General features: G+C 41.8%; 1 protein-coding gene across 1 annotated transcript in view; it reads left to right on the forward strand.

The window, feature by feature from the left end:
- Positions 1-313: 313 nt before the first annotated feature.
- zgc:110329 (uncharacterized protein LOC550500 homolog) overlaps positions 314-15,241 on the forward strand; it is a 48,105-nt gene continuing 33,177 nt past the window's right edge. Inside the window, 1 exon segment of the mRNA XM_051950723.1 lies at positions 314-650. Coding sequence (XP_051806683.1) covers positions 564-650 — 87 coding nt within the window. The 5' untranslated portion in view covers positions 314-563.

Raw genomic sequence — 15,241 nt, forward strand, 5'->3', positions numbered from 1 at the left:
AGCTGGCCAGCTTCGCTGGCTGGGTCCCTAATAATGATAATGAGAAACGGAGCAAAAACAATAGGGACTCGCCAGCTTTGCTGGCTCGGTCCCTAATAAAGGCAGTCCTCATGTAGAATTGCAGAGAAGGCTAGGGGAATTGTTGCCTGCTGGTTTGAAGTAATTGTTGTGAATATTGTCTTTTAATTGAAGTCTGGATGGCGCCCGGTATGTGAACCTAAAACAAGCATGACATTACAGTATGGTATAGATGTGTTTAACAGGTCGATCCAGTTGTAATAATGAGGTTGTTGCTGTTGTGCACTGCCCCTTTAAGACTGTAGTCAAAACAAAGCGTGGAATGGCCGGCCGCACGGAAGTGGTTTTGTTTCGGTGGCTACCCACAATAGTATGTGAGAAATGAGAGCTAATACATATTTAAAGTTCAGTTAGCTCCCTTGAAGGTGTTTTATGTTTATTTGTTCATATTTTATTTTGTGTTGATATTATTTTGTTATCGCCCGAACTAAACGAAAGATAGATAGCTCGCTTGTTATTAGCTAATTCTATTATCTCAATCAGCCATGCCGCCCTACTCTGAACTGAGGAAAACCAACCACTTCTACTACTTCATCAAATTCACCTTAAATATCTACTCTATGCTCTTCTCGGTGAGTTTCTACTGTGATTTTTCACGTCAGCATTCAAAGTGAGCTCATTTAAGCTGCAAACGGGCTAAATGTTCCAGACTCGAGCCATTCAATAGCATCAGCGAGACATACTTCCAAACTTGATTGAAAACACTTTCATTTAAATCTATCATATGCTCCAGCCGCATATACAATTTGTAGAATAGAACTTAACCTATATCATGAATCTATGTAATCTACTGTACAATTCGGCATATGCTTCCAATTTAGACCACGGTACTTTAGAATAATATTTTACATTTAAATCACTACTTCGTCTCAAACTCCAGTCAACTTCTAGCTGAACAGCGTCACAGTTAAGAAAACCTATTTCCAAGATTTTCGTGAAACAAAATGATCTATGTTGGGCGGCAACGATTCCGAATTTGCCGAAGGACTATAATAACTATGAGATAGTTCAAGATTGGAATCACAACTTTGTGCATTCGTGTGTTGTGCAGTGTAGCATTGATTTAGCATGTTTTTAACAGGCCTTTGGTGTGCAATTTAGTGGAACTAGCTAGCTCATAAATGGCTAGCGTTAGCTTACAAGGTATATTTAACCAGTGCATCTTCATACATTTTAATCATTTGTTATTACAGGAATTGTGGGTAGCATAACAATACAAGATTATCCGCACATGTTTATAATTTTATTTGTCACTGAAACAATACACCGCGATCACCGGGTAACAAACAGCACGGTGGTTCAGGGCGTTGGATCCAGTTAAAGGGATGATATTGTCAGTAAACAATTTGCCGACAGAAAATACGAGCAGTCTGAAAGGCGCTAATTCAGGCTCCACTTATTATTATGTTGTTGTTATTCTTACTATTGAAGTGAAAGATTTATTTGTAGTAAGTTACATATTGATAATTGATGCATGCCAACCTGTGCATTCTTACACGTTATTCATCACTTTATTTAGTACTGTGGTTTTAGCATAGTCAGATCATTTTGGTAAATTTGGTTTAAAGTGAGCAAATGGAAATTTACTTCAATAAAGTTTTACTGCTCACTACTGACCATCTTAAGCCCTTTTCAGGGCTTAGCCTTAAAGCACACACACGATATTTGTCATATTTGTAATTCACAAGATTCGATAGTACACCAAGTGGTGTATAATACATCATAATGCACTATTTAACGTAAGATTAAATTAGCAAGTTTATCGACATGTTTCAGTAAGTAATACAATCTGTTTTTTTTTTTATGTTTTCCCTAATCATTTAAAATAGAATAGAAGAGAATCACTTTATTCATCCCCGATGGGAAATTCAGTATCCATGTGTATCCATAATACTATCCATGTGTGACGATGATCTAAGTATGACTTTACCAATTTTCTAAAAATATAACAAAATGCAAAAACAATATCCTAGCAGCTAGCGGAGCATTTTGATATCTTTTCATCAGGGAGGTCTGTTGCATATACTGTCCAAATTTCAGGTCTCTCAGACTTACCTCCGATGAGTTATGAATCTCAAAAAATTTACAGGTAATTCAAGATGGCTGACTTCCTGTTGGGTTTACAGCATGGTCATAATTGACTTTTTCGTGTGTCCTGATGTGCTACATATGCCCACCAAATATTGTAGCTGTAGGTGAAATGTCGTGGCAGTTGGCCTAATGACCACTTTTTCAATTTTGCAGGGGGCGCTATGGAGCCGTTTTGAGACACACATGCGCAACTACAGTAAAATCTCAAATTTTTCGCCAGTCCTAACATGCATGCCAACTTTGACGCATTTTGGGGTATGATAAGGCCGCCAAAAATGCAATTTCCCCGTCTATAGATAAAAGCGGAATAATAATAATAATTCCTAGCATTACAATAGGGTCCTCAGCACCGTCGGTGCTCGGACCCTAATTATATCCAAATAAGCATTCATGTTGTTTTGATTGAGATGGCTAAGGTAAGGCACAGAGGGGTTACATTTAAATGAGGTATTACAGCATTTTTCTTTTTTCACAACACAGCTCTCTTTTATTAAGCAACGCTGACATACAAACACTCAGGTTAATTCATTTGGTACGCTTTGGCTGTGGATGGAGGAATTGTCTATCCAAACAGCTGCATTGGCAGCTGAATAAATCCACTCATACAAAACTTTGGTCCTGTTTTTGTTTGTTGAAATGGCTGGGATTAATTTGGGACCCGATAACCACTTCAAGGGTTGGATAAGTTAATGCATTTCTTAGCAGGGATTGAGCAGTAAACATGAGTCATCCTTTGCATTAATTTCCCCACTTACAAACAAATCCCTGTTTTCTATTTGGCACAATGCTTCCACTGTCTATAACACTTTGGTCTCCAGGAACATTGTGAGTTTACACCACCACCAATCTGCCCGACTGCCTGTGTTTGTCGAATATATGTACCCTAAAGCGCACTATCGAATATGACTCCAAAACATCAGGAGTTTGATTCCATTAGCAGTCCATGGTCTCTTTCATATGATCCGTCTGTGTCCCTTTCACTGCTGTGATGTAGGACAGTGTGGCCCAGCTCAGCTCAATCCACAAAAACTCCTTTGCCTCAAGCTAGTCATGTCGACTTAATTAAAGCTATCTTTGCTGTCAGAATGTTAAGTTTGGTTAATTTCATTTAAGTGGGATTCTGATGACAGAAATTTAATGGGAATTGCTGAAGCTCACTCTATTGAATATAAATAAGTCAAGTTGTTTTCTTTTACTTTGGAAAACTTACTTCAAAACAATTTTTTACGTACTGCAAATAACGAGCACTTACATTTACCATGGGTTTAGAGTATTACTTTGGAAAGACTGTTTGCTGAAAGCCCTACGTTTACAGCATACAGGTCAGTGTCATTGTATATCCATTATAGACACTGTCAAAACCTGTCAGATCTCTTACTATAAAGTCTGTTCCTCATTCTACTTTCCTCTTTATTACTGCTGCAGTGAAGGCTCAAGTCAACATTGTAGGGTTTTCCCAAGGATTTTAGAGGCTGTAGTTGCTGTCGGGGTTCCAGATTTACTCCCTAACACAAATGTTTATCTTAATTTATTTTAGGGCTGCAACTAAGGACGCGTCGACTAATCGTCTGAGCACAATACGTCATCAAAAGCGGAAGTGAGCACGCAATGCAACAGAAATCACCATCCGACCGGGGCACAGAACACGGACGGACATCGACGCTGCATCAGTATATATTATGTATGCACGATGCAGCGCGGATGTCCTCGTTTAGGTACAGCTGTATAGTAAACGCTGACAACCGCGTTTATGATAGATCGCGGATGTCCGTGCTGTACCGTGCATACATAATATATGCACGATTCAGCACCGATGTCCGTCCGTGTTCCGCGCTCCGGTGGGACAGTGATTTCTGTTGCATTGCACGCTCACTTCTGCTTTTGATGACGTATCGTGCTCAGATGATTAGTCGACGTGTTGTTAGTTGCAGCCCTAATTTATTTATTGATGAAGCTTACCTTATCAGTAGTGTGCAACTTGCATATCCATGTTGATGGTTGTAACTGCCATCAGAGCTGAAGTGACACTCGTCTGTTTGATTAGCTTGATGATGAGCATCTGCCACAGACTCATCACACCTACGTTTTAAACTCTAATTGTAATTCGGCTTTTAATGTTCATTCGGCTAAAAGTGCTCCACAAAAACACTTGGGTGCTGCACCTAAGTTTTGCTACAGTAGAGAAAACCCTGCACTGGATATGGGAACCAAGCCAAATGTTTCTGCTTTGTAGACGGTTGTGGGCAGTAAATGGAGTTGAAGTAGATGGACCCCACTCTTAAAGCAAATTGCCTCTGTTTCCAATTGAAAATCAATAGCAGGGAAGCAAGCACTGCTTTCTTTTTCTCGATTTGCAGCACTTTGATAAGAAACACAGGTGGAACACTCAATTTGGCTAATTTGTCAACATGTGCCCTGAAGATATTTTAAAGTTGTACACAAACATTTTGTTAGTCTTCTGCTACACTGACCAGCTAGATGCGGTAGTGTAATGTAACTAAGTGCATATACTCAGGCTTTTACATGAGTGCAGTATTGAAATGCCTGTACTTGAGATATTTATTCTACTTTTACTTCTCCTTCATTCTAGATTAGAGATACATTATACTGCTTACTTCCTTAAATTTCCTTTACACCTAAAATTACTAGAGACTGATGTTTTTATAAGGCAGAAGAAACATCTTTATTGAAATAGGAAGGAAATCAGTTGATGTAATTGGGGATTGATTAAAACAAATGCATACTGATGGTGAATATTTGATGTAGCCAGACCCTTTTTGACTTGTGACACCTTACAAAACAGCAGTGTATTGGTAGTATCCTGCATCACATTTTTAGATGTCTGAGTTATTAGTGGCTCTACCAAAGAGTAATTTCATGTCAAATTTTCTGACGGTGTTGTTAACAGTCAGTACTTTAATGGGACTAAATTATCCAGCATTTCACAAAAAGAAACATTTGAAAGAAAAAAAATGAATACCACATTGAGTAGCAGAAATAACCCATGAAGGTTCTTAAGATCCTCCAGTGCTGTCTGACCTGCTTAAAGCAGCAGACGCAAAAGTTGGGAACCCTAGGCTTGCGCGAGCCAATCGCCACAGCGCCATTGGCTCATCGTTTTGCTGGATGACGCAGTCATTCTGAACCGTGTGAGCCTCAGCGGTGCTCTATTTTTCATGTAAAAATCAACAAAAAAGGGTTTGACTTACTTTTTCTTCGAAACGCCCGAGCGATAATATAAGAAAAACAAACTTTTTCTCTCGGCAGGCGTCAGAAATGGTCGGAGCCACCCGAATCTTGACCACGCGCACGGGTCATGAAACGCTCTCGGCCAATCACAGAAAAGTATGCTGTTTTTAATGCGTGAAATCTGAACGGTGTGCCACAAGGCGAGTCATTTGCGATCAGGAAAAGTGAGAAAGAGGAGGTTTTTGTTGAGTTTATGCTACAGTTGTGAGATATGGTACATAGTGAGGGTTGAAGAATTGGACATAGGAGAAAAAGAAGATAAATTGGACATGAAATTAATATTTTTATGGGTCAAAAAGTTTTGATCATCAACATGTTTCAGGTACAGGTTTTTAAATGGCCAAATGCATATATACATGGGAATGTGTCTTCACCCCTGACTGCCTGTTTTTACGAAAAGAACATTAAATTTGGATCTGAAAGTTTAGCAAAATGATATCGACTCATACTTTGTGATGATATTTATATTCAGGATTTAGACTTAAACATTTCACGTTGTGTGTGGGGGGAGGGGGGTCGTCAAAGACGGAACAAGGTGGCGCTATAGAGTTTCCGTCAAACGGAACAAAACGCAAAAATCAAACAGCTACATTCAGCTTTAAAGCAAACTTACCTCTTAGGGAATTTAATTAGCCATCCATTTGCTGCTGGTAATTTAACTTACATTTCAGTTGTTCTGATTAAATCACCTAGTTGTCATTGAAATCATATTCTCTCGTGCTACCATTTGTTTTTAGATTGTTACATGAAGCGATGATGCCCATGACAGCCTTGTTGTACACCCTAACACCCAGGCTTCCTGTGCTTGTCCAAATTATTAACTTTGTGCTATGAGGAGGGCCAATGTTCTGTCTGTTCATTTGGATTCTCAAAATCAATTATCTACCCTTTCAATAATTAGGGTCCGAGCACCGAGGGTGCGAAGGACAGGCGGTGCAAGGGCACCGACTGTCCAAGGCACCAGCGGTGCCAAGGACCCTATTGAAACCCTAGGGTTTATTATTAGGGTCCGAGCACCGAGGTGCGAAGGACAGGCGGTGCAAGGGCACCGACTGTCCAAGGCACCAGGGACACCCTAGGGTTTATTATTATTAGGGTCCGAGCACCGAGGGTGCGAAGGACAGGCGGTGCCAGGGCACCGACTGTCCAAGGCACCAGCGGTGCCAAGGACCCTATTGAAACCCTAGGGTTTATTATTATTATTATTATTTTTATTTTTTTTTCTCCCGTAAAGTAAATTGGCTTTTTGGCGGCCTTATCATACTCCAAAACGCGTGAAATTTGGCATGCACATCAGGACTGGCGAAAAATTTGATATTTTATGGGAGTTGCGCATGTGCGTGGCAAAATGGCTCTATAGCGCCACCTGCAAAGTTGAAAAAGTAGTCATTAGGCCAACTGCCACAATGTTTCATGTACAGCTACAATATTTGGTGGGCATATGCAGAACATCAGGACACACCAAAAAGTCAATTACAGCCACGCCCTAAACCCAACAGGAAGTTGGCCATTTTGAATTTGCTGTAAATTTTTCAAACTTAATCGCTCCTCGGGAAATGAATTGCCTTTTTGGCGGCCTTATCATATTCCAAAACGCGTGAAATTTGGCGTGCACATCAGGACTGGCGAAAAATTTGATATTTTATGGGAGTTGCGCATGGGTGTGGCAAAATGGCTCTATAGCGCCACCTGCAAAATTGAAAAGTGGTCATTAGGCTAACTTCCACAATGTTTCATTTACAGCTACAATATTTGGTGGGCATATGCACCACATCAGGACACACCAAAAAGTCAATGACAGCCACGCTCTAAACCCAACAGGAAGTCGGCCATCTTGAATTTGCTGTAAATTTGTCAAAATTAATTTCTCCCGGCAAATGAATTGCCTTTTTGGGGGCCTTATCATGAACCAAAACGCGTGAAATTTGGCGTGCACATCAGGACTGGCGAAAAATTTGATATTTTATGGGAGTTGCACATATGTGTGGAAAAATGGCTCTATAGCGCCACCTGCAAAATTGAAAAAGTGGTCATTAGGCCAACTTCCACAATGTTTTATTTACAGCTACAATATTTAGTGGGCATATGCACCACATCAGGACACACCAAAAAGTCAATCACAGCCACACCCTAAACCCAACAGGAAGTCGGCCATCTTGAATTTGCTGTACATTTGTCAAAATTTATAGCTCCTAGTGGATAAGTCTGAGAGAACTGAAATTTGGCCAGTACATGCACCAGACCTTTCTGATGAAAAGTTATCAAAAACTCAACCAGAAGCCAAAAGGTGTGGCCATGGCAGAGCCTCAAACAACTGATCCTTCGCCATGAAACAGGAAGTGGTGTCTAATTCTTCTCAACATGCTCCAATCTGCCTGAAACTTTACATGTATGATGACAGTCCTGTCCTGATGTCATCCACATAGGGATATTCATTGACAGTCATAGCGCCACCTTGTGGTTTCAGGAAATAGACATCTTTTACACTTTCATGCCCTATTGTTACCCGGTTGATCATATTCACTTCAAATGGAGTGACAACAGCCTAAACACATTGATGATGCATCCCAGTGAAAATGGTGACTTGTCATCAAAGGGCGTGTCTGTGGCGGCCAAACCAATTTCGATGTTTCGCCATGAAAATTTAACGATTCATATCTCAGCTGAACAAGATCCTATCTGCCCCAAACTTCACATGATGGACACCAGGTCCAGTCTGAACACATCCACACTCATAAATTCTGAAAAAGTCATAGCGCCACCTGTTGGTAATAGTAAGTTTAAGGCCTTATATTTTCAGGTACAATGGCCCCAAACGTGGTGATATCATGCTGGTCAGTCGAGTCTTCACCTCTTGACAATCCCACATTGTCAAGGGTGTGACATTTCATGCAACGCTGTTGCCGTAGCAACCAAATATCGCCATGCAAAACAAAGTGCTATTTGACAGGTTAGAAATACTCCAATGCTCACTAAAATTACCACACACATCACCATCGACCCAAGGAACGACACCGTATGCATCTCGGCACTGCACATGCTATAGCGCTCCCTACAGTATTTTTAACAAACAGCCCCCCCAGCACATTTCACCTACATCCATGAAATTTGGGAGGCTTATAGAGCACATCAGGACGCACAAAAAAGCCTCTTGGAGCCATGTCCTAAACCCAACAGGAAGTCGGCCATCTTGGATTAATTGTGAGATTTTTGATGATTTTTCTCATTTTTGAGAGTTAATACCTCCAAGGGGATAATTCCAGGAGACCTGAAATTTTGTCAGTCCACACAGCAGGACTTGGTGATGAAAAGTTATCAAAAGTTTAACCAGAAGCCAAATGGCGTGGCCATGGCGACCATCAGCGTTTTGATGCTTCGCCATGAAACATCAACTGCTGTATAACTCTCCTCTGCATGCTCCAATCTGCCTCAAACTTTCCATGTGTGATCACAATCCAATCCTGATCACATCTACAGGCCAACAGACACTCTCAGTCGCAGCGCCACCTGTTGGAGGGACAGTAAATGCTGTATAACTGGCCTCTACATGATCAAATCAGCCTGAAACTTTTCATGAGTGATCAGAGTCCAACCCTCATCACATCCACTGTTTGAAATACACTCTGAGTTACAGCGCCACCTGGTGGTGGATGGGCAGGAAATGCTGTATAACTAGTCTGAACATGCTCCAATCTGGCTGAAATTTTATGTGTGATTAAACTCTGGTCCAGATGTGATTCAGTGGCCGGCACACACTCTCAGTCACAGCGCCACCTGGTGGACGTGCATGGATTCACCGACCAGCGTGGATGCGAGGACCCGTCCATCGCTGCTTGCAGCTTTAATTATTATTATTATTATTATTAGGGTCCGAGCACCGAGGGTGCGAAGGACAGGCGGTGCAAGGGCACCGACTGTCCAAGGCACCAGCGGTGCCTAGGACCCTATTGAAACCCTAGGGTTTATTATTATTAGGGTCCGAGCACCGAGGTGCCGAGGACAGGCGGTGCAAGGGCACCGGCTGTCCAAGGCACCAACGGTGCCATAGGAACCTATTGAAACCCTACGGTTTATTATTATTAGGGTCCGAGCACCGAGGTGCCGAGGACAGGCGGTGCAAGGGCACCGACTGTCCAAGGCACCAACGGTGCCGAAGGACCCTATTGGAACCTTAGGGTTTTTATTATTATTATTATTATTATCCTGCCAAAAGAACTGCATTTTTCATGGCCTGAACATGCTCGAAAAGTCATGAAAATTTGCACACACATCAGAACTGGCGAAAAATTTCATATTTTTTTAGGACAAGTGGAGGTGTGTGGCAAAATGGCTCCATAGCGCCCCCTACAAAATTTTAAAAAGTGGTATTAGGCCAACTCGGAGGGAATTTGGCCGAGAGCTAAAAAATTTGGGAGGCATATGCAGCACATCAGGAAACACAAAAAAGTCAATCACAGCCATGCTCTACACCCAACAGGAAGTGCGCCATCATGCGTTAACTGTACAAAATCTATGATGAACTCCTCCTAGGGGAAAAGTCTGAGCGATCTGAAATTTTGCCAGTACATACAGCAGACCTTCCTGAGAAAAAGTTATCAAAATCTTCCTCCATAGTTAAAGGGTGTGGTCGTGGCGGCCTGTCGAAATTTGATCCTTCGCCATGAAACAGGAAATGCTGTCTAACTCTCCTGAACATGCTCCGATCTGAATGAAACTTTACATGTATGATCACAGACCTGCCTCGATGACATCCATACAGCAAGATTCATTCACAGTCACAGCGCCACCTTGTGGTATCAAGAATTTGACATTTTTTAGACTTTCATGTACTATTCTTAGCCTGTTGCTCAGATTCACCTCAGATGTTGTGACATAAGCCTGAACACATAGATGATGAAGCACAGAAAAAATGGTGACGTGTGATGAAAAGGCGTGTCTGTGGCGGGACGGCAAAGTTTGATGTTTCGCCATGAAAATTGAAGTGTTCATATCTCAGCTGCAAAGGATCCTATCTGCCCCAAACTTCATGTGCTGGACACCAGAACCAGTTTGAGGACATCCACACTGAAAAATTTAGAAAAAGTCATAGCGCCACCTCTTGGTAACAAGCAGTTTAGAAATTACATTTGCACACATCATTGCTCCAAGCTTTGTCATATCATTCTGAAAATTGGTCAGCTAATTCTTCACCCCCAGACAATACCACACTGTGAAGATTTTGATATTTGATGAAATGCTGTTGCCGTGGCAACGCGTTGTTTTTGTGACAAACAAAGTACTTTTTGACAGGCTTAGAATGTTCAACAGCTCACCAAAATTTACACACACATCACAGTCGTCTCAAGGAATAACACTGTATGCATCTCTGCAGGGCATGTGCTATAGCGCCCCCTGCAGTATGTTTAATAAACAGCCCCCGCAGCATGTTTCACCTACATCCACAAAATTTGGGAGGCCGATAGAGCACATCACGATGCACAAAAAAGCCTCTTGGAGCCATCCCCTAAACTCAACAGGAAGTCCGCCATTTTGAATTATGTGGATAAATTTTCTCTATTTTTTTAATTTTTGAGAGCGAACTCCTCCTAGGGGTTAACTCCCAGAGACCTCAAATTTTTACCAGGGTGTACAACACGATGTTATGATCAAAAGTTATTAAAAGATTCTTCCAGAGTCAAAGGGTGTGGACATGGCGACCTCCAGAATTTTGATGGTTCGCCATGAAACATCAAGTGGTATCTTACTATCCTCTGCATGCTCCAATCTACCTCAGACCTCACATGATTAAACACAGTCCTGTCCTGATCACATTTACAGACTAAATTACATTCACAGCATGTGCCATAGCGCCCCCTACAGCATTTAAAAAATAGCCTCCACAGAGACTTTCACCTAGGACTATGAAATTTGGCATGCAAATGTAGCATGTCAGTGCAAACAAAAAAGTCTCTTGGAGTCATTCTCTAAACCCAACAGAAAGTCGGCCATTTTTAATTAAATGTCAGATTTTTGGTGTTTTTGGTCATTTTCAACAATTCATTTCTCACAGGCAATAACTCCAAAACATCTGAATTTGGGAAAATATAGAAGACACGTCTTCAGGTTGCATATTTGCGAAAATTGTTGATAAAACTCAAAGGGCGTGGCCATGGCCGGCAGCTGAACTTTAATGTTACGCCATGAAGCAGGACATCTTGTGTAAATCCCCTGTACACGCTGCAATCCGCCTCAAACTTTACATGTTTGATCAGAGTCCAGTCCTGATGAGTTTCATAGACCAACATACAGTCACAGAGATAGCGCCACCTGGTGGATGGACCCAAAGTGCTGCATAAATAGCCTGTACATGCTCCAATCTGTCTGAAATTTGACCTGTGTGCTCAGAATCCAGCCTTTGTGACATTCATGGGCCTAAATACACTCTCAGTCGTAGCATTGCCTGGTGGAGATCCTTGGGGTCGCCGACCAGCAAGTATGCGAGGACCCGTTCAACGCTGCTCGCAGCTTTAATTAGGGTCCGAGCACCGAGGTGCCGAGGACAGGCGGTGCAAGGGCACCGGCTGTCCAAGGCACCAACGGTGCCGTAGGACACTATTGAAACCCTACGGTTTATTATTATTATTATTATTATTATTATTATTATTTGTCTCTCAGAACAACTGCATTTTTGAGGGCCTAAACATGCTCAAAAACTCATGAAAATTTGTACACACACCAGAACTGGTGAAAAATTTTATATTCTAAAGGAATTGTGGTAGTGTATGACAAAATGGCTCCATAGCGCCCCCTACAAAATTTTAAAAAGTGGTATTAGGCCAACTCGGAGGGAATTTGGCCGAGAGCTAAAAAATTTGGGAGGCATATGCAGCACATCAGGAAACACAAAAAAGTCAATGACAGCCATGCTCTACACCCAACAGGAAGTGTGCCATCATGCGTTAACTGTACAAAATCTATGATGAACTCCTCCTAGGGGAAAAGTCTGAGCGATCTGAAATTTTGCCAGTACATACAGCAGACCTTCCTGAGAAAAAGTTATCAAAATCTTCCTCCATAGTTAAAGGGTGTGGTCGTGGCGGCCTGTCGAAATTTGATCCTTCGCCATGAAACAGGAAATGCTGTGTAACTCTCCTGAACATGCTCCGATCTGAATGAAACTTTACATGTATGATCACAGACCTGCCTCGATGACATCCATACAGCAAGATTCATTCACAGTCACAGCGCCACCTTGTGGTATCAAGAATTTGACATTTTTTAGACTTTCATGTACTATTCTTAGCCTGTTGCTCAGATTCACCTCAGATGTTGTGACATAAGCCTGAACACATTGATGATGAAGCACAGAAAAAATGGTGACGTGTGATGAAAAGGCGTGTCTGTGGCGGGACGGCAAAGTTTGATGTTTCGCCATGAAAATTGAAGTGTTCATATCTCAGCTGCAAAGGATCCTATCTGCCCCAAACTTCATGTGCTGGACACCAGAACCAGTTTGAGGACATCCACACTGAAAAATTTAGAAAAAGTCATAGCGCCACCTCTTGGTAACAAGCAGTTTAGAAATTACATTTGCACACATCATTGCTCCAAGCTTTGTCATATCATTCTGAAAATTGGTCAGCTAATTCTTCACCCCCAGACAATACCACAGTGTGAAGATTTTGATATTTGATGAAATGCTGTTGCCGTGGCAACGCGTTGTTTTTGTGACAAAGTACTTTTTGACAGGCTTAGAATGTTCAACAGCTCACCAAAATTTACACACACATCACTGTCGTCTCAAGGAATAACACTGTATGCATCTCTGCAGGGCATGTGCTATAGCGCCCCCTGCAGTATGTTTAATAAACAGCCCCGGCAGCATGTTTCACCTACATCCACAAAATTTGGGAGGCCTATAGAGCACACCAGGACACACAAAAAAGCCTCTTGGAGCCATCCCCGAAACTCAACAGGAAGTCCGCCATTTTGAATTAAGTGGATAAAATTTCTCTATTTTTTTCATTTTTGAGAGCGAACTCCTCCTCGGGGTTAAGGTCTCGAGAGCTGAAATTTTGCCAGGATATACAACACGATGTTACGATCAAAAGTTATCAAAGGATTCTTGCAGACTCAAAGGGTGTGGACATGGCGACCTCCAGAATTTTGATGGTTCGCCATGAAACATCAAGTGCGACCTAACTATCCTCTGCATGCTCCAATCTACCTCAGACCTCACATGATTAAACACAGTCCTGTCCTGATCACATTTACAGGCCAAAATACATCCACAGTATGTGTCATAGCGCCCCCTAAAAGAATTTAAAAAATAGCCTCCACACAGACTTTCACCTATGACTATGAAATTTGGCATGCATATGTAGCACATCAGTGCAAGCAAAAAAGTCTCTTGGAGTCATTCTCTAAACACAACAGAAAGTCAGCCATTTTGAATTAAATGTCAGATTTTTGGTGTTTTTGGTCATTTTCAACAATTCATTTGTCACTGGCAATAACTCCAAAACACCTGAATTTGGGAAAATATATAAGAAACGCCTTCAGGTTGCATATTTGCGAAAATTGTTCACAAAACTCAAAGGGCATGGCCATGGCGGCCAACTGAACTTTAATGTTACGCCATGAAGCAGGACGTCTTGTGTAAATCCCCTGTACATGCTGTAATCTACCTCAAACTTTACATGTTTGATCAGAGTCCAGGCCTGATGAGTTTCATAGACCACTATACAGTCACAGACATAGTGCCACCTGGTGGATGGACACAAAGTGCTGCAAAAATAGTCTGTACATGCTCCAATCTGTCTGAAATTTGACCTGAGTGCTCAGAATCCAGTCCTCGTTACATCCATGAGCCTAAATACACTTTGTCGCAGCATTGCCTGGTGGACATGCTTGGGGTCGCCGACCAGCAAGGATGCGAGGACCCGTCCAACGCTGCTCGCAGCTTTAATTATTATTATTATTTGTCTCTCAGAACAACTGCATTTTTGAGGGCCTAAACATGCTCAAAAACTCATGAAAATTTGTACACACACCAGAACTGGTGAAAAATTTTATATTCTAAAGGAATTGTGGAAGTGTATGACAAAATGGCTCCATAGCGCCCCCTACACTTTCCTACGGGCAGCATGTTTCACCTGCAGCTACCAAATTTGGTACACATATGCAGCACATCAGACTGAACAAAAAAGTCAGTGGTGGCGATTTTCTAAACCCAACAGGAAGTGAGCTATTTTGCATTGAATTCCAGATTTTGAACATTTTTTGTTTTTTTCCAGAGCGAACTCGTCCGAGGGGGAAACTCCAATTCACTTCAAATTCGACCAGTACATACAGCAGTCCTTAATGAGCAAAAGTTATTAAAATCTTTTTCAAAAGTCAAAGGGCGTGTCCGTGGCGGCCTCTGGAATTTTGATCCTTCGCCATGAAATTTCAAATGCAGTGTAAATGCCCTGAACATATTTCAATCTGCCTGAAACTTTACATGTATCATCAGAGTCCTGCCCTGATCACATCCATATGATGAAATCCATTCACAGTCAGAGCGCCACCTGCTGTCAACAGGCTATGTCATTTTTTACACTTTGATTTATTATTCTTTGTCTCTTGCTCAGATTCACCGCAAATGTGGTGAAATAAACCTTAACATGTTGATGATGATTCACAGTGAAAATGGTGACGTGTCATCAAAAGGTGTGTCTGTGGCGACGCGGCGAATTTAGATGTCTCGCCATGACGACTAAAATGTTTATATCTCAGCAAATTCTAATCGTATCTGCCCCAAACTTCATGTGCTGGACACCAGGCCCAGTGTGAGGTGATCCAC

The sequence above is a fragment of the Acanthochromis polyacanthus genome, chromosome 7 (genome assembly GCF_021347895.1).
Source record: "Acanthochromis polyacanthus isolate Apoly-LR-REF ecotype Palm Island chromosome 7, KAUST_Apoly_ChrSc, whole genome shotgun sequence".
Taxonomy (NCBI): Eukaryota; Metazoa; Chordata; class Actinopteri; family Pomacentridae; genus Acanthochromis; species Acanthochromis polyacanthus.